An 18,433-nucleotide genomic window follows, 5' to 3' on the forward strand; every position below is an offset into this window, starting at 1 on the left:
TGGTGGGAATGTAAATTGGTACAACCACTATGGAGAACAGTATGGAGGTTCCTTAAACAACTATAAATGGAACTACCATATGATCCAGCAATCCCACACCTGGGCATATATCGAGAGAAAACCATAATCTGAAAAGATACATGCACCCCAATGTTCACTGCAACACTACTTATAATAGCCAAGACATGGAAGTAACCTAAATGTCCACTGACAGAGGAATGGATAAGAAGATGTGGTACGTATATACACTGGATATTACTCAGCCAGAAAAAAGAATGAAATGATGCCATTTGCAGCAACATGGATGGACCTAGATATTACCATACTAAGTGAAGTAAGTCAGACAAAGACAAATATCATGTGATATCACTCATGTGGAATCTAATTTTTAAAAATGATACGAATGAACTTATTTACAAAACAGAAACAGACTTATAGATATTGAAAACAAACTTATGGTTACCAAAGGAGAAAGAAGGGGGGAAAGATTAAATCAGGAACTTGGGATTAACATACACACACTACTATATATAAGATAGATAACCAACAAGGACCTACTATACAGCACAGGGAACTCTTCTCAATATTATGTGTTAACCTATATGAGAAAAGAACCTGAAAAAGAATGAATATATGTATAACTGAGTCATATTGCTGTACACCTGAAACTAACACAACATTGTAAATCAACTATACTGTAATAAATTTTTCTGAAAAAAGAAATGTAAGTAAATAAATAAATAAATAATGAGGATGTGGTAAGACTGCACCACTCTTTTCACATATTTGGTGGTGGTTCTAATACCTGAGGTTCCCCCAAGGAATGTAGTATTGCTTTTGATTTATTATTTTTTTTGGCAAGTGAAATACCACATGCTTCCTTTGGTCTTTTAGACCATAATAGCCTTTATTGTAAGAGTCTGGGAGCTAAAGTGAGGATTCTACTATCTGCTGAGGGTCGCTATTTAAACTACCACACAGAAACTACAAAATAAACCATGAGTGACAATCAGGGTTCCACTGAGACCGCTGAGAGATATCCTGGTTAAAAATCCATTTATCTCCTAAATGCAGACTCTGTGAACTCCCACTACAATGGCATCCTGTGTCCCCAGGTACCAGTGTTGTTGCAAAGTCACTGTTCAATAATTCCTACAGGTTTGAGGTAGTTGCCTAGTCTCAGTGTGCAGTGACCATGAAAAATGTCTACAGGTCCCACTGGGGAAGGGGAGTCCCCTTATATGTTTGTGATATTACTGAAGTGTCTTCCTCAGGTGTGCCTGCCTCCTTTTCAAAGGGCTCTGGGTCTATAAAGTAAGTCAGTCTAGAGAGTGAAGGAACAGTAACAGTTCCCTATACCACTGCCTCAATTCAGGCAAAGTCCTACAGTAAACCAGGACCCTACACGTAAGAGAATGAAATTATAACAATATCTCATGTCATATACAAAAATTAACTCAGAATGGATTAAAGACCTAAATGTAAGACTGGAAACCATAAAGCTCCTAGAAGGAAACATAGCAGAACACTCTTTGACATAAATCATAGCAATATTTTTTTGGATCTTTCTCCTAAGGCAACAGATACAAAAGCAAAAATAAACAAATGATATCTAATCAAACGTAAAAGCTTTTGCACAGCAAAGGAAACCATCAACAAAATGAAAAGACAACTTATTGAATATCCAAATATATAAACAGCTCACACAACTCAACAGCAGAAAACCAAACAATCTGATTTTAAAATGGTCAGAAGGAGGAGCTTCAAGATGGAGGAAGAGTAAGACGTGGAGATCACCTTCCTCCCCACAGATACATCAGAAATACATCTACATGTGGAACAACTCCACAGCACACCTGCTGAAGGCTGGCAGAAGACCTCGGACCTCTCAAAAGGCAGAAACTCCCCACGTACCTGGGTAGGGCAAAAGGAAAACCAGAGACAAAAGAATAGGGACGGGACCCGCACCAGTGGGAGGGAGCTGTGAAGGAGGAAATGTTTCCACACACTAGGAAGCCCCTTCGCGGGTGAAGACTGCGGGTGGCGGAGGGGGGAAGCTTTGGAGCCACGGAGGAGAGCACAGCAACAGGGGTGCGGAGGGCAAAGCGGTGAGATTCCCGCACAGAGGATCGGTGCCGACCAGAACTCACCAGAGAGGCTTGTCTGCTCACCCGCCGGGGCGGGCGGGGCTGGGAACTGAGGCTCGGGCTTCAGTCAGATCCCAGGGAGAGGACTGGAGTTGGCGGCATGAACACAGCCTGAAGGGGCTAGTGCACCACAGCTGGCCGGGAGGGAGTCCGGGAGAAAGTCTGAACCTGCTGAAGAGGCAAGAGACTTTTTCTTGCCTCTTTGTTTCCTGGTGTGCGAGAAGAGGGGATTCAGAGCGCCGCTTAAAAGAGTCCCAGAGACGGGCGCGAGCTGCGGCTAAAAGCGCGGACCCCAGAGACGGGGATGAGACGCTAAGGCTGCTGCTGCCGCCACCAAGAAGCCTGTGTGCCAGCACAGGTCACCCTCCACACCTCTCCTCCTGGGAGCCTGTGCAGCCCGCCACTGCCAGGGTCCCGTGATCCAGGGACAACTTCTCCTGGGAGAACGCACGGCGCACTTCCGGGTGGTGCAACGTCACACCGGCCTCTGCCGCCGCAGGCTCTCCCTGCATCCGTGCCCCTCCCTCCCCGCCGGCCTGAGTGAGCCAGAGCCCCCGAGTCAGCAGCTCCTTTAACCCCTTCCTGTCTGAGCGAAGAACAGGCACCCTCAGGCGACCTACACGCAGAGGCGGGGCCAAATCCAAAGCTGAACCCCAGGAGCTGTGCGAACAAAGAAAAGAAAGGGAAATTTCTCCCAGCAGCCTCAGAAGCAGCAGATGAAATCTCCACAGTCAACTTCATGTACGCTGCATCTGTGGCATACCTGAATAGACAACGAATCATCCCAAATTGAGGAGGTGGACTTTGGGAGCAACAATATATATATATATTTTCCCTTTTTCTATTTTTGTGAGTTTGTGTGTGTATGTTTCTGCGTGTGATTTTGTCTGCATAGCTTTGCTTTTACCATTTGTCCTAGAGTTCTGTTGGTCCTTTTTTTCCCCTTTTTTTTAGTATAGTTTTCAGCGCTTGTTATCATTGGTGGATTTGTTTTTTGGTTTGGTTGCAATCTACCTTCCCTTTTAATACTTAAAAAAATTTTTTTAATAATAACTTTATTTTATTTTTTCTTTCTTTTTTTTATTTTCTTCCCTTTTATTCTGAACCGTGTGGATGACAGGCTCTTGGTGCTCCAGCCAGGCGTCAGGGCTGTGCCTCAGAGAAGGGAGAGCCAAGTTCAGGATATTGGTCCACAAGAGACCTCCTAGCTCCACATAATATCAAACGGCGAAAATCTCCCAGAGATCTCCATCTCAACGCAAAGACCCAGCTCCACTCAACGACCAGCAACCTACAGTGCTGGACACCCTACGCCCAACAACTAGCAAGACAGGAACACAACACACCCCATTAGCAGAGAGGCTGCCTAAAATCATAAAAAGGCCACAGACACCCCAAAACAAACCACCAGACAAGGACCTGCCCACCAGAAAGACAAGATCCAGCCTCATCCACCAGAACACAGGCACTAGTCCCCTCCACCAGGAAGCCTACACAACCCACTAAACCAACCTTAGCTACTGTGGGCAGACACCAAAAACAACAGGAACTACGAACCTGCAGCCTGTGAACAGGAGACCCCAAACACAGTAAGTTAAGCAAAATGAGAAGACAGAGAAACACACAGCAGATGAAGGAGCAAGGTGAAAACCCACCAGACCAAACAAATGAAGAGGAAATAGGCAGTCTACCTGAAAAAGAATTCAGAGTAATGATAGTAAAGATGATCCAAAATACTGGAAATAGAATGGAGAAAATAAAAGAAACGTTTAACAAGGACCTAGAAGAACTAAAGAGCAAACAAATGGTGATGAACAACACAATAAGTGAAATTAAAATTCTCTAGAAGGGATCAATAGCAGAATAACTGAGGCAGAAGAACAGATACGTGACCTAGAAGATAAAATAGTGGAAATAACTACTGCAGAGCACAATAAAAGAATGGAAAGAAGAATGGAAAGAATTGAGGACAGTCTCAAGAGACCTCTGCAACAACATTTAACACACGAACATTTGAATTATAGGGGTTCCAGAGAAGAAGAGAAAAAGAAAGGGACTGAGAAAATATTTGAAGAGATTACAGTTGAAAACTTCCCTAATATGGGAAAGGAAATAGTTAATCAAGCCCAGGAAGCATGGAGAGTCCCATACAGGATAAATCCAAAGAGAAACACACCAAGACTTAAACTAATCAAACTATCAAAAATTAAATACAAAGAAAAAATATTAAAAGCAGCAAGGGAAAAACAACAAATAACACACAAGGGAATCCCCATAAGGTTAACAGCTGATCTTTCAGCAGAAATTCTGCAAGCCAGAAGGGAGTGGCAGGACATATTTAAAGTGATGAAGGGGAAAAACCTAAAACCAAGATTACTCTACCCAACAAGGATCTCTTTACAGACAAGCAAAAGCTAAGAGAATTCAGCACCACCAAACCAGCTTTACAACAAATGCTAAAGGAACTTCTCTAGGCAGGAAACACAAGAGAAGGAAAAGACCTACAATACCAATCCCAAAAAATTAAGAAAATTGTAATAGGAACATACATATCGATAATTACCTTAAATGTAAATGGATTAAATGCTCCAACTAAAGACATTGACTGGCTGAATGGATACACAAACAAGACCCATATATATGCTATCTACAAAAGACCCACTTCAGACCTAGGGACACATACAGGCTGAAAGTAAGGGGATGGAAAAAGATATTCCATGCAAATGGAAATCAAAAGCTGGAGTAGCAATTCTCATATCAGACAAAATAGACTTTAAAACAACGACTATTACAAGAAGTAAAGAAGGACACTACATAATGATCAAGGGATCAATCCAAGAAGAAGAAATAATAATTGTACATATTGATGCACCCAACACAGGAGCACCTCAATACATAAGGCAAATACTAACAGCCATAAAAGGGGAAATGGACAGTAACACAATCATAATACGGGACTTTAACTGCCCACTTTCAGCAATGGACAGATCATTGCTGAAAATAAATAAGGAAACACAAGCTTTAAATGATACATTAAACAAGATGGACTTAGTTGATATTTATAGGACATTCCATCCCAAAACAACAGAATACACTTTCTTCTCAAGTGCTCATGGAACACTCCCCAGGATAGATCATATCTTGGGTCACTAATCAAGCCTTGGTAAATTTAAGAAAACTGAAATGAGACTAGATATCAATTATAGGAAAAACTCTGTAAAAAAAATACAAACACATGGAGGCTAAACAATACACTGCTTAATAACCAGGAGATCACTGAAGAAATCAAAGAGGAAATCCAAAAATACCTAAAAACTAATGACAATGAAAACACGATGACCCAAAACCTATGGGATGCAGCAAAAGCAGTTCTAACAGGGAAGATCATAGCAATACAATCCTACCTTAAGAAACAAGAGACATCTCAAATAAACAATCTAAACTTACACCTAAACCAATTAGAGAAAGAAGAACAAAAAAACCCAAAGTTAGCAGAAGGAAAGAAATCATAAAGATCAGATCAGAAATAAATGAAAAAGAAATGAAGGAAACGATAGCAAAGATCAACAAAACTAAAAGCTGGTTCTTTGAGAAGATAAACAAAATTGATAAACTGTTAGCCAGACTCATCAAGAAAAAAAGGGAGAAGACTCAAAATCAACAAATTAGAAATGAAAAAGGAGAAGTAACAACTGACACTGCAGAAATACAAAGGATCATGAGAGATTACTCCAAGCAACTATATGCCAATAAAATGGACAACCTGGAAAAAATGGACAAATGCTTAGAAGTGTACAACCTTCAGAGACTGAACCAGGAAGAAACAGAAAATATAAACAGACCAATCACAAGTGCTGAAATAGAAACTGTGATTCAAAATCTTCCAACAAACAAAGCCCAGGACCAGATGGCTTCACAGGCGAATTCTATCAAATATTTAGAGAAGAGCTAACAACTATCCTTCTCAAACTCTTCCACAATATAGCAGAGGGAGGAACACTCCCAAACTCATTCTACAAGGCCACCATCACCCTGATACCAAAACCAGACAAAGATGTCACAAAGAAAGAAAAGTACAGGCCAATATCACTGATGAACATAGATGCAAAAATCCTCAACAAAATACTAGCAAATAAAATCCAATAGCACATTAAAAGGATCATACACCATGATCAAGTGGGGTTTATCCCAGGAATGCAAGGATTCTTCAATATACCCCTATCAATCAATGTGATACACCATATTAGCAAATTGACAGAGAAAAAACATCTGATCATCTCAATAGATGCAGAGAAAGCTTTTGACAAAATTCAACACCCATTTATGATAAAAACCCTGCAGAAACTAGGCATAGAGGGAACTTACCTCAACATAATAAAGGCCATATATGACAAACCCACAGCCAACATCATCCTCAATGGTGAAAAACTGAAATCATTTCCACTAAGATCAGGAGCAAGACAAGGTCGCCCACTCTCACCATTATTATTCAAAATAGTTTTGGAAGTTTCAGCCACAGCAATCAGAGAAGAAAAAGAAATAAAAGGAATCCAAATCGGAAAAGAAGAAGTTAAGCTCTCACTGCAGATGACACAATACTATACATAGAGAATCATAAAGATGCTACCAGAAAACTACTAATGCTAATCAATGAATTTGGTAAAGTAGCAGGATACAAAATTAATGCACAGAAATCTCTTGCATTCTTATACACTAATGATGAAAAATCTGAAAGGGAAATTAAGAAAACACTCCCATTTACCATTGCAACAAAAAGAATAAAATATCTAGGAATAAACCTACCTAAGGAGACAACAGACCTGTATGCAGAAAAGTATAAGACACTGATGAAAGAAATTAAAGATGATACCAACAGATGGAGAGATATACCATGTTCTTAGATTGGAAGAATCAACATTGTGAAAATGACTATACTACCCAAAGCAATCTACAGATGCAATGCAATCCCTATCAAACTACCACTGGCATTTTTCACAGAACTAGAACAAAAAATTTCACAATTTGTAATGGAAACACAAAAGACCCCGAATAGCCAAAGCAATCTTGAGAAAGAAAAACTGAGCTGGAGGAATCAGTCTTCCTGACTTCAGACTATACTACAACCCTACCCTAATCAAGACAGTATGGTACTGGCACAAAAACAGAAATATACATCAATGGAACAGGATAGAAAGCCCAGAGATAAACCCACGCACATATGGTCATCTTGTCTTTGATAAAAGAGGCAAGAATATACAGTGGAGAAAAGACAGCCTCTTCAATAAGTGGTGCTGGGAAAACTGGACAGCTACATGAAAAAGAATGAAATTAGAACATTCACTAACACCATACACAAAAATAAGCTCAAAATGGATTAAAGACCTAAATGTAAGGCCAGACAATATGAAACTCTTAGAGGAAAATATAGGCAGAACACTCTGTGACATAAATCACAGCAAGATCCATTTTGACCCACCTCCTAGAGAAATGGAAATAAAAACAAAAATAAACAAATGGGACCTAATGAAACTTAAAACCTTTCCACAGCAAAGGAAACCATAAAAAAGACAATCCTCAGAATGGGAGAAAATATTTGCAAATGAAGCAACTGACAAGGATTAATCTCCAAAATTTACAAGCAGCTCATGCAGCTCAATATCACAAAAACAAACAACCCAATCCAAAAATGGGCAGAAGACCTAAATAGACATTTTTCCAAAGAAGATATACAGATTGCCAACAAACACATGAAAGAATGCTCAACATCATTAATCATTAGAGAAATGCAAATCAAAACTACAATGAGATATCATCTCACACCAGTCAGAATGGCCATCATCCAAAAATTTACAAACAATAAATGGTGGAGAGGGTGTGGAGAAAAGGGAATCCTCCTGCAGTGTTGGTGGGAATGTAAACTGATACAGCCACTATGGAGAACAGTATGGAGGTTCCTTAAAAAACTAAAAACAGAACTACCATACGACCCAGCAATCCCACTACTGGGCATATACCCTGAGAAAACCATAATTCAGAAAGAGTCATGTACCACAATGTTCATTGCAGCTCTATTTACAATAGCCAGGACATGGAAGCAACCTATGTGTCCATCAACAGATGAATGGATAAAGAATATGTGGCACATATATACAATGGAATATTACTCAGCCATCGTACAGAGCGAAGTAAGAAAGAGAAAAACAAATACCATATGCTAACACATATATATGGAATCTAAAAAAAAAAAAAAAAAAAAGGTCATGAAGAACCTAGGGGCAAGATAGGAATAAAGAGGCAGACCTACTAGAGAACGGACTTGAGGATACGGGGTGGGGGAAGGGTAAGCTGGGAGAAAGTGAGAGAGTGGCATGGACATATATACACTACCAAATGTAAAATAGATAGCTAGTGGGAAGCAGCCGCATAGCACAGGGAAATCAGCTCACTGCTTTGTGACCTCCTAGAGGGGTGGGATTGGGAGGGAGGGAGACGCAAGAGGGAAGAGATATGGGGATATATGTATACGTATAACTGATTCACTTTGTTATAAAGCAGAAACTAACACACTATTGTAAAGCAATTATATTCCAATAAAGATGTTAAAAAAAAATGGTCAGAAGACTTGAATTAACATTTTTCCCAAGAAGACATACAGATGGCAATCAGGCACATGAAAAGATGCTCAACATTGCTAGCCATCAGAGAAATGCACATCAAAACCCCAATGATATATCACTTCACACCTGTCAGAATGACTATCATTCAAAAACAATGCAAATAACAAATGTTGGCAAGGATGTGGCGAAAAGAGAACACTCGTACACTGTTGGTGGGAATGTAAATTGGTGCAGCCACTGAGGAAAACAGTATGGTGGTTTCTCAAAACACTAAAAAATAAAACTGCCACATGACCCAGTAATCACACTACTTGGGTATACCTGAATAAAACAAAAATGCTAATTGGAAGAGATACATGTGCCCCAATGTTCATAGCAACATTATTTACAATAGCCACTATATGAAAGCAACCCTAGTGTCCATTAACAGATGAATGGGTAAAGAAGATGTGGTTTATGTATACAATGGAATATTACTCAGCCATAATAAAGAATGAGATTCTGACATTTGCCACAACGTGGTTGGACTTAGAGCATATTGTGCTTAGTGAAATAAGTCACAGAGAGACAAATACTCAATGTTATCACTTATATGTGGAGTCTAAAAAATAAATGAATATGAAAAAAACAGAAACAGACTCACAGATATACAGAACTACGGGTTACCAGTGGGGAAAGGGAAGCAGGGAGGGGCAAGATAGGGAGAGGGGATTAAGAGGTACAAACCACTATGTGTAAAATAAATAAGGTACAAGAATATATTGTACAGCCTAGGGAATACAGCCAATACTTTATAATAACTTTAAATGGAGTATAATATATAAAAATATTGAATCACTATGTTGTACACCTGAAACTAATATAAAATTGTAAGTCAGTTACACAATATAAAAAAATAAAAAATAAAACGAAGAAGTTTAAACTCTTATTTATGCATTTTCATTTCCATGCAACCCAAGTTAACAATAAGACAATGGATTACAGTCTACGCCTTCCTTCGATGCTTCTGAACAATTTTGAGTTGGAGACCTTTTCTCTCCCAGTCCAACTATGCTCAATATCACAAATCGTCACTTTTTTGCCTCAATCAGAGGAAAGGGATCTTTGGCTTATCTCCTCTAAAGGAAAGAACTTAGTTTCAGGACACAAGAATCCTGGATTTAAATTTCTCACCCTGACAGCAGGAAAAACAAAACCAAAAAGATAACTATCTGATACCCTTAACCTGTCTGGTTTCAGTTGCCTCATGTGTAAAATGGGAATAAAGCTACCTTTTTTTCCTGACCCATACACTTTCTTGTCTTCCCTTCAAGGCTATGTTGCTTGACTCCTATATTGCACTTTACCTGTGTTCCAGGACACTCTCGGGGCATTTGTGTCTGCTGTTCTGATGGAGATGTGAACGGTAATAGGTGCACTCCTTTCAAAGAAGAAGTCATATACTTCCAGCTCCACCTGTAAACAAACAATTGCATATGAATCACACATTGACCATTTATAATATAAAATACCATTATTTCTGGGCTATACACCACAGATGGAGGCAAAACTGATTCAGGTTTCTGCTGTTGCCTGATCTCATTTTTGACAACCTAATCTCACTTTTTCAGGCTGTAGGTCTTGTTCCTTAGTTTATCAGTGTTTTTAACTTTTCCTCTCTGTGAAAGAAGTTCTTAACCCCAAATAAGCAAATATGCTAGACATGTTTCCCTGCATTTGCTCAGAAGACTATGTCAGTCCAGCATCAGACCACTAGAGCCTCTCTCAAAGCAGTGGTTCTCCACTGGCGGAGCCTCTTCAATGACTCTATGAATACCAAATAGGCTAGCAGCTTTGTCTCTCTTCCTTCTTACCTCATAATGTCTCCTCTCAGAATGGCTGCTTTTTGGTGGCTGATAGGCAATTTGCATGTCACTTAGGTCTTTCCAGGTGAAGGAAGACACTGGTCTGGTGTGATCCCACAGGTGAGTCACATAGCCTTGGCGCGGGGCTTTAGTAATGTTGAACACCAGCAAGGGTTTGGGGGTCTCATCCTCTTCACAGTCCAGAACTGATGTAGTCAAAGAGGTCAGGATGAACTGATCCACTTCCAGAATAAACATGGCCATGAATGCAGCCCTTGGAATCTGATTAGGGATGCCAGCTCTGATATAGACGGGTAACCACACACTCTCTGACTTTTGAAGGAGAAAGAAAAGATGAAGGGGGAAACAATATAAATGATGCTATAAAATCAGGGTAAATAGTATGATATTTAACACATTCCTATTTCCTTCACGCCAGCCTAAGTATGTGTCTTTTACTGGTGGGGCACACAGAGAACTAATGCTGGGCTCATACCTGAGGAAGCTCAGGGCCAGAGGCAGAAGAATAATGGTATCTGTGCTGGGATCAGTCTCTAGTCCTTGTTTGCGGCAGGAAGGAATAAACAAGTGTTCTCAGGTGTGGAGCAAGTGGGACAGAGTGTTGGTCTAGGGTCATCCTGGACCCTGACCTTTAGGGTGCATCTGTGAGAAGCCAAAGAATCTGAGCAGAAAGAACCTGGAAGTGGAAATCATATCCTAGGAGTGTCGAAAGGAACTGCAATTGACCAATAAGGCTAGAAATGTACTCTCCCAAGATGAGAGGCCTTCGCAATGGGGGATCTCCAGAGGAACCATGAAATTGCCCCGAGACTAAGAAGCAGCTTGAAACATCTGCCAGACTGAGAGAACATGAAGTCATATTCCATCAGTGCCTGGTCCAATAAGACCTCTCTCTCCAAACTTCTCCAAACCACCCACCCCCCAGCCTGGAAATTCAGAAACTAGTCAGCAAGCCTCAAAGAAAGAGAGAAATAGAAGAAGACAACCCCACCCCCTTCTCACTGCGTGATTTATAAAGACAAAGGAGTGATATGCTGAGACAGCACAGAGTTTACACTATTTAGTCTTCACGAGCCATTGAAAAACATTTGAAGATTTATAATTTAAACAAGAATGGGGAAATTACAATATGAAAGGACTGGTGCCGAACAATAAGACCAATTAAACCTAGAGTTAAGCCTAAATAAATGTTATTTGAAACATACTAACAAAATGGATACAAATGTCAAAAGAGTGTACTTGAAATAAAAGATGATGCAAGCAATCGTAAGGTATAAAAACGATAAACTGGAACTAAAGTTGCAGATTATATTAACCAAGCCTGCTGGTGAGTAACTGCAGTGAGAAAGGATCAATCCTCATATAGGAAGGATGCAAAAGACTTCATTTTTTACTTTAAATGTTAAAAATATAGGTTAAAGAATTTTTTAAATTTAGAAATAAATTTTAAAGTGGGATAAAGATTTTTCAAATAAGTAAAGATAAAGTCTGAGAAAATATAAACTAGAATGCAAGATAATTTCTTTTAACTAGCAAGAAAGCAGAAAACAAGATGATAGAAAAAACCCCACAGATATCCATTATTACAGAAATATGGCCTATATTCTCTTGTTCAAGACAAATATTCTGAAATTTAAATATCCAATTATATCTGCCTTACCAGAGAGGCACTTAAAATTATATACAAAGATTAAAAGTAAAAGGATGATCCTAACTTATCATGTAAAGTTTGCAGTTGTAACCAAAAGAATTTCAAAGAGATGATGAATTCAAGGCAAGAAACATTAAAAAGGACAGTGTGGGCAGTTGACAGTGATGAAATGTACAAGACAAAGATTCTTATAAGCATCACTATTTTTAATACTATTCTGGCCAAACCAGTGGAGAAAAGAGTAGAAAAAAGAGGAATAATTATTGAAAAAGAAAGGAAAAAATTATCATCATTAGTGAAAGATGTAATTATGGTCTTTAAATGCCCAAAGAATTGAAAAATTTTTAGAATAATTGAATTCAAGAAAGAAGGCAGACAAAAGAAGATTAGTCTAAGAAATAGCTCTCCTATCTATCATCGGTAACCAATGAGAAGAAATAGTGGAGGAAAAGAAGACTAGTCATAATAATTTTACAAAAACAAACTGTCTAGGACTGGACTTAAGTGTGCACAACTGACATGAAGAAAACTACAAACTTTACAGAAACATATAAAATATCATTTGCCTCGATGAAGTTAGATAACTTTTGTCTGGATGAGACAACTCAATATGGAAATGTTCCAATACTCCAATTCTTCCCAAAATAATTTATAGTTTTAATCCAATCCTGATAAAGATATTTAGGGGCTTTTTTAAAAAACTTACATAAATATTTAATTACTTGCCTAGAACTAAGAATAGGTGAGAATGGATAAGAAAATTTTAAGAGGAAGGACTCATGGCTATGAGGAAGGACTTGCCTGTAAAGTGTTAAAGTCTATAATAGACCTTTTATATTTAGAATAATATGGCACTGGCACAAGAATAGGTGGGCAAATCTAAGGAACAAAAGAGCTAGCCTTGAAATAGACACATAATATCTTTCTATACAATAGAAGACTCATCTCAAAACATGTCCATTATTCAACAAATAGTGTTGAAAATTTTGGCTACCTGGAAAAAACTGTTCTGTGTTTCACAATATGATAAAATTCATTTCAGGCAGAATAAAAAGGCAAATATAAACAGGAAAATGTTTTTAAATCTGTAAGAAATTACGGGTGAACAGTCATTTAGTCACTTGATGAGGAAGGACCATACCAGCATAAAAATTAAAAAATAGCAAGATACAAAACTTCAAATACAGTATAAATTCAGTTCCATAAACTAACTCTGGTGTGCATGCCTCCCCACTCACTCTGTGTGTGTGTTTGTGTATGTGTGTGTAAGGGTGTATATATATAAAAATGGTGGAAATACCCCTAGTTTTGTTTTCTTATTTTTCTTTCTGTGCTTTTAAAAAAAAATCCTCTGCTGTTGAGCATATTACTTTTATATCTGTTTGTGACATGCCAAATTGACTATGGAATAGGTTAATTCTAAATAATACAGGAAGGTTATTTTAAAGGGGAAACTCCTAATAAAACTGATCTGAAAACATAAAACCCTTTATCAATATACAGAGGAAAAAGAAGAAAAATCAATTAGGAAGAAAAATGGCTCTAATTTTTTTTTACAGATACAAAAAAGCATTAAAAGGGAAAGGAGTTTGACCTCAAAACAAACAGAAGACACAGACTAGTCGTTAAGAGACGTAGGGTTTAGTCTTGACTCAGCCAAGCATGTAGAGTCAAGGTTCGCGAGGTTCACGATTTCTCTGGCTACCACTATAAAACAAGGGGCTTGGGCTAAGCCAATCATTTCCAAACCTGGCTGATGATCAGTTTTTTCACTAGCAAAATATGTATAGAGGTTATTACGTGTCCAACTTTGTGCCAAGTGCTTTGTAAGCATTATCTCATTTAATCCTCTCAATAAGAAGTAAGTACGACTATGCCCATTTTAAGATTTTTTAAATGAGGCATAAAGTACAAAGTCACACAGCTAGTTAACATTTGAACCCAGGCAACCTGGGCCGAAAGTCATGCTCTTAACTGTTAATGTTAGACTCAAATCTATTCTTTCAAAGCTCCCCAAGTGATTCACCTGATCAGTTTGACCAGACTACCTCACGGTTTTTCCAAATCTCAATTATAAAATTCTATAATCCTGTTTACTCATTTCCTTATCATTCCGTGTTTTATTAATTCCTGTGGTAATAATGTTCAATATTTGACTGGGTCTGTTAGGAGAAATCCTAGTGAGAAGTCAGCCTGTGAAAGACGGAGGTCTTCCACAAATGTCATCTCAGATCACCTTAAATCAGCACAAAATCTGAGCTGTTTCAGCAGGTACACAGTCACCCCAGCTTCCCAAATAAACAAGTTACAGCATACATGAATTAAGAGAATAGCATGTCAAATCTCTTATACAGGCTGATTTCACTTTCTGTCATCGTTTCCATGGGAAGAGATCAAAGGAAAGAAAGGGCAGGAGAATGTAAAAGAGATTGGAAGATGCAGGAGGTCCTTGGGGGGCTGTCTCCTTGACAACCCAGTCCTCCAACTCAAAGTCTGAAAGAGTGAAAATGATATCATCTGCTACAGCCATAGAAGTAGGACTGAGCTCCCCCTCTCTCCCAGATTCCTGCGGCCTTGCAGAGTGGGTGGGTGGACCCTCTGATTTCCTCTAACAGATGAAAGGAGGTTCTAATAAAGGAGTAAATGAAGCATCAAAGAGTAGGAGTTACAAGCGCAGAAATGGGAATCTGAAGAACACTGAAGGGAACGGGAGAAGAAAGTTAGCATGTAACCTGACCCAGGTCCTTTCTAAGCTGCTTCAGTGATGATAGAGCTACAAGAGAGGCAGAGAAGGGAAACTATGTACTGATATTATATACAAAAGCTACTGTTTCAAGCACGTACTGGCAGAACAAGTCTGCAGTTCGCTGAGCTGTTCTACCCACAACCATACAGGAACCAGCACAAGCGCCCCCGTGGAACTGGCTTTCTTGCTGTGGATCAGCTGGGGACACAGACACATAACCCCACGGACTCTACCTTGTATATGATTTTACTCCTGCTATCTGTGAGGTCCAGTCGGATGGAGATGTAATCAATGTGCGGAGAAGGGGGACTCAGATGTTGATATCGAAGCCCCGACAACAAGAACTCCTCACAGCTCATTTTGAGACTTCCTATTTTCTTCAGTCCCAGGGGACATCTGCCACCAGGACACTTCAGTTCTGTTCCCAGTTCTAGAATGTACAGCAGTGAATTAAGAGAGTCACTTGTACATTAATGATTGTAAAAATTTAAAAACCCATCCTCCCTCCCATGGGTACTCATTCCCTCTCACTACCCAAAGACTACTCACATGTACCCTCCAATCATTCACTGAGTAGGTTGTCATTTTCTTGAAAACCTGTCATTGCCTTTACTGAAAAGAACAGTTGACCAATTATCCAATCAGGTTCTTAACCACCAAAAGTGACCAAGAGAAAAAATATATAAAATGCATTTTCTGGTGCTGGACCATCTTTGACTAATAGGCTCACTGTAGGTCTTCCACTGTCCTGCTCTGGTCTTCCTTTACAGCATCCACTTCCATGGTACCATCATGCCATCTCTGCTAGAATATTCTACTCACTGAAATTCACTCCCCTTAGTGCTTGTCACACACTCAAATCCTGAAAACCTTTTCAGGTCGACTTAATCTTTTTTCTAAACCTTTCTTCAAATATTCATTGACCACCTGAGCCAACCTGCTGTCTCCCACCGAAAACCACAGTCATCTCTCCAAGACATAGTCTTTTGTCTCTGTCCAACTGCCTTTTTCACTCCTGCACAGTATATGATACTCACAGGTCACTTATTTTTCTAGTGGCCTTTTGCACATTTCCCTGATGTACAAAATAGGTATCCTACTTCCTACCCTGTGAAGGCTGTGAAGACCAAATGAGATGACTTATTGTGCATGTTTTCAGCTATAAATTTCTGTCCAAATTCAAGGTATTACTGTGATCATGATTTTCCCTTATATTTTTTGCTCTTCCCACAGTGCCTAGAACACTATTATGCATCTAGGAGGTGCCCAAAATGTGATAATTAAATGAATAACAGAAAGAACGTTATCCATTAACTCTTCCTGATTTAAACCATGGCTGCTGCCCACCAGCTCTACCTCAAACCTGCTCCAAGTCTAGTAATACTTAGTAAATTCACCAGCTACTTTTGCTACCACTGCCATTGCTACCTACTATTAATAATAACAGCTGACAGCTACCGAGCACTTGCTATGAGCCAGACACTGTGTTAAGCACTTTGTATGTGTGTGATCTCATCCCATCTTTATACAATCCTATGGAACAGCCACTATCCTTGTCCGTTTTACAGAGACTTAGACAGGTTAAATAATTCCCCTAAAAGCACACAGGGAATAAATAGCAGAGGCAGTTTTCAAGCCCGGGTTTTTCCAATTCCAAAGTCTACACTCTTAACCACTAACTTACATTTTTCAGCCAGCTACAAATTATATTAAGTAAAAATCTTTGTCATGGTAGAAGATGACCATTTACAGATCTGTCAGCTTTAGTAACATCCAGATAAGTATTAAAACATATCATACGAGACTCAGGGAAAAAACTGTGTGGTTGATCTCCACGAGGTTCTTCCGGCCAGGGCTCCACCACAACCAGCTGGCCATGGGCTGGCAGCCGAGTTCCCACAGGGTCCAGCCTGACTGTACACTCCAGACTAGCCGTCCTCTCATAATCAAATCTGAGCAGGTTTTTATCAATGGCTCGGGACAGGCCATAGAATTCAGACACCTCCAGTACATTGTCACTCATACGGATGATGTTACAGTCTGGTTCCAGGAGATAGACCCGCAGGATAAAGGTTTCCGTGAAGGTGTCTGTCTCAGTCAATCTGTGGACAGAACAGAGCAAAGGCAATATTATTGGTGCCCAGGTACTTCTGATATTGTGTACTAACTTGGCTGGAAGCTTAAAGACTGGCTTTCACACAATCAGTGTGTCACGTAGTGTGGATTTTATTTTATACTCTACTCCCAACCTCTCTCTTCTTTTCCCTTCTTCTCCTTACCTTGGTGACAACTCCTTTTCCTGTTTCTTCCCTTTCCAATGACCCTTCTTTTAACACCTTCTCTCAAATCCATCATCGATACTGGTATTTAAAGACTGCTATGAGCTCAGAGTCCCTTCTCTAGCATGTGTGCAACTTAAGAGTATCCAGCATGTATAATTTATGGATTGACTTTTAATTCAGGGGTGAGGGGGTGAGGGGTTTCTGAAGCACCAAGGCCCTTTTGCTCTTCAGAAATGCCACTACATGAATAGTCATCTACAGTCTAGTTGGGGTGCTCTGCTCAGCGCTTGGCATATAAAGGGTATTCAGTGATTGTTACCTCCATTCCCTTAGTGACTCTGTTTTCTGGATACTTACAGAGACCAGCAGATAGGGGTTGTCACTCTTTACTGAAGGGAGAAAATTAATGGGTGATGGGTGTGTATCAATAATGCAGCTCCTAACTGACGTGTTTTCACGATGGCCCGGGCAGATACTAAACTCTATGAAGAGTATATCATTCAGTCTTCACAGGAATCTAACATAAGTGTGGTTAATCCCATTTTACAGATAAGGAAACAGGCACAGGGAGGTCAAGTAGCTTGCCAAAAGAGCTAGAGACGAGGTAAGAGGGTAATAAACATGCTCCCTGGTTTTCTGCCTCCAACTCCTCTGAATATTCTATTTTAAATCCTCAAGACCAGGGAACCTGACAGGTCCTCTAACTCTGCCCTTCATGTGTGCTCCTCTACCCTCCCCATCCCTCAGAAACTCAAGGAAGAAAGAAATAGGAACAGCTAGAATTCATTAGCTTTTCCAGCCCTTCCCAGCAAGCTCTTTGAAGCTAATTTGTTTTTTAACTTTAAAGTCTTAGGAAACTCAAACAGCCTTGTATGCTGATTGCATAGCTTCCTAAGGTACCCTTTGGTGCCATCGCATTTCCTGAGCACAGCATTCGGTTCACCCCTCTCTTACGGCGCTTGTCATTCTGAATCACAGTTAGCGACCCATCTTTTGCATGAGACCATGAGAACCAGTCTATGTCTCCTCATGTTTTTGTTTCCTATGTCTAGCATGGGCCTAACCTATAGCAGATGATCATAAGTGTTTATAGGATGATTCACTGTGCTACAAAACTCTAGACCC

The 18,433-nt window shown here is 39.6% G+C and overlaps 1 protein-coding gene across 1 annotated transcript in view; it reads right to left on the reverse strand.

Moving 5' to 3' along the window:
• The window catches only part of LOC309963810 (FRAS1-related extracellular matrix protein 1-like), a gene marked incomplete at both ends in the record, with an annotated part of 39,635 nt that overhangs the window by 14,677 nt on the left and 6,525 nt on the right, over positions 1 to 18,433 (reverse strand). Inside the window, 4 exons of the mRNA XM_082842346.1 lie at positions 10,111 to 10,219; positions 10,618 to 10,941; positions 15,260 to 15,456; positions 16,827 to 17,128. Of these exons, the coding sequence (XP_082698472.1) occupies positions 10,111 to 10,219; positions 10,618 to 10,941; positions 15,260 to 15,456; positions 16,827 to 17,128 (932 nt within the window). The remainder of the gene's footprint in view (positions 1 to 10,110; positions 10,220 to 10,617; positions 10,942 to 15,259; positions 15,457 to 16,826; positions 17,129 to 18,433) is intronic.

Source organism: Leucopleurus acutus (genome assembly GCF_964270905.1).
Source record: "Leucopleurus acutus genome assembly, chromosome: 7".
Classification (NCBI taxonomy): domain Eukaryota; kingdom Metazoa; phylum Chordata; class Mammalia; order Artiodactyla; family Delphinidae; genus Leucopleurus; species Leucopleurus acutus.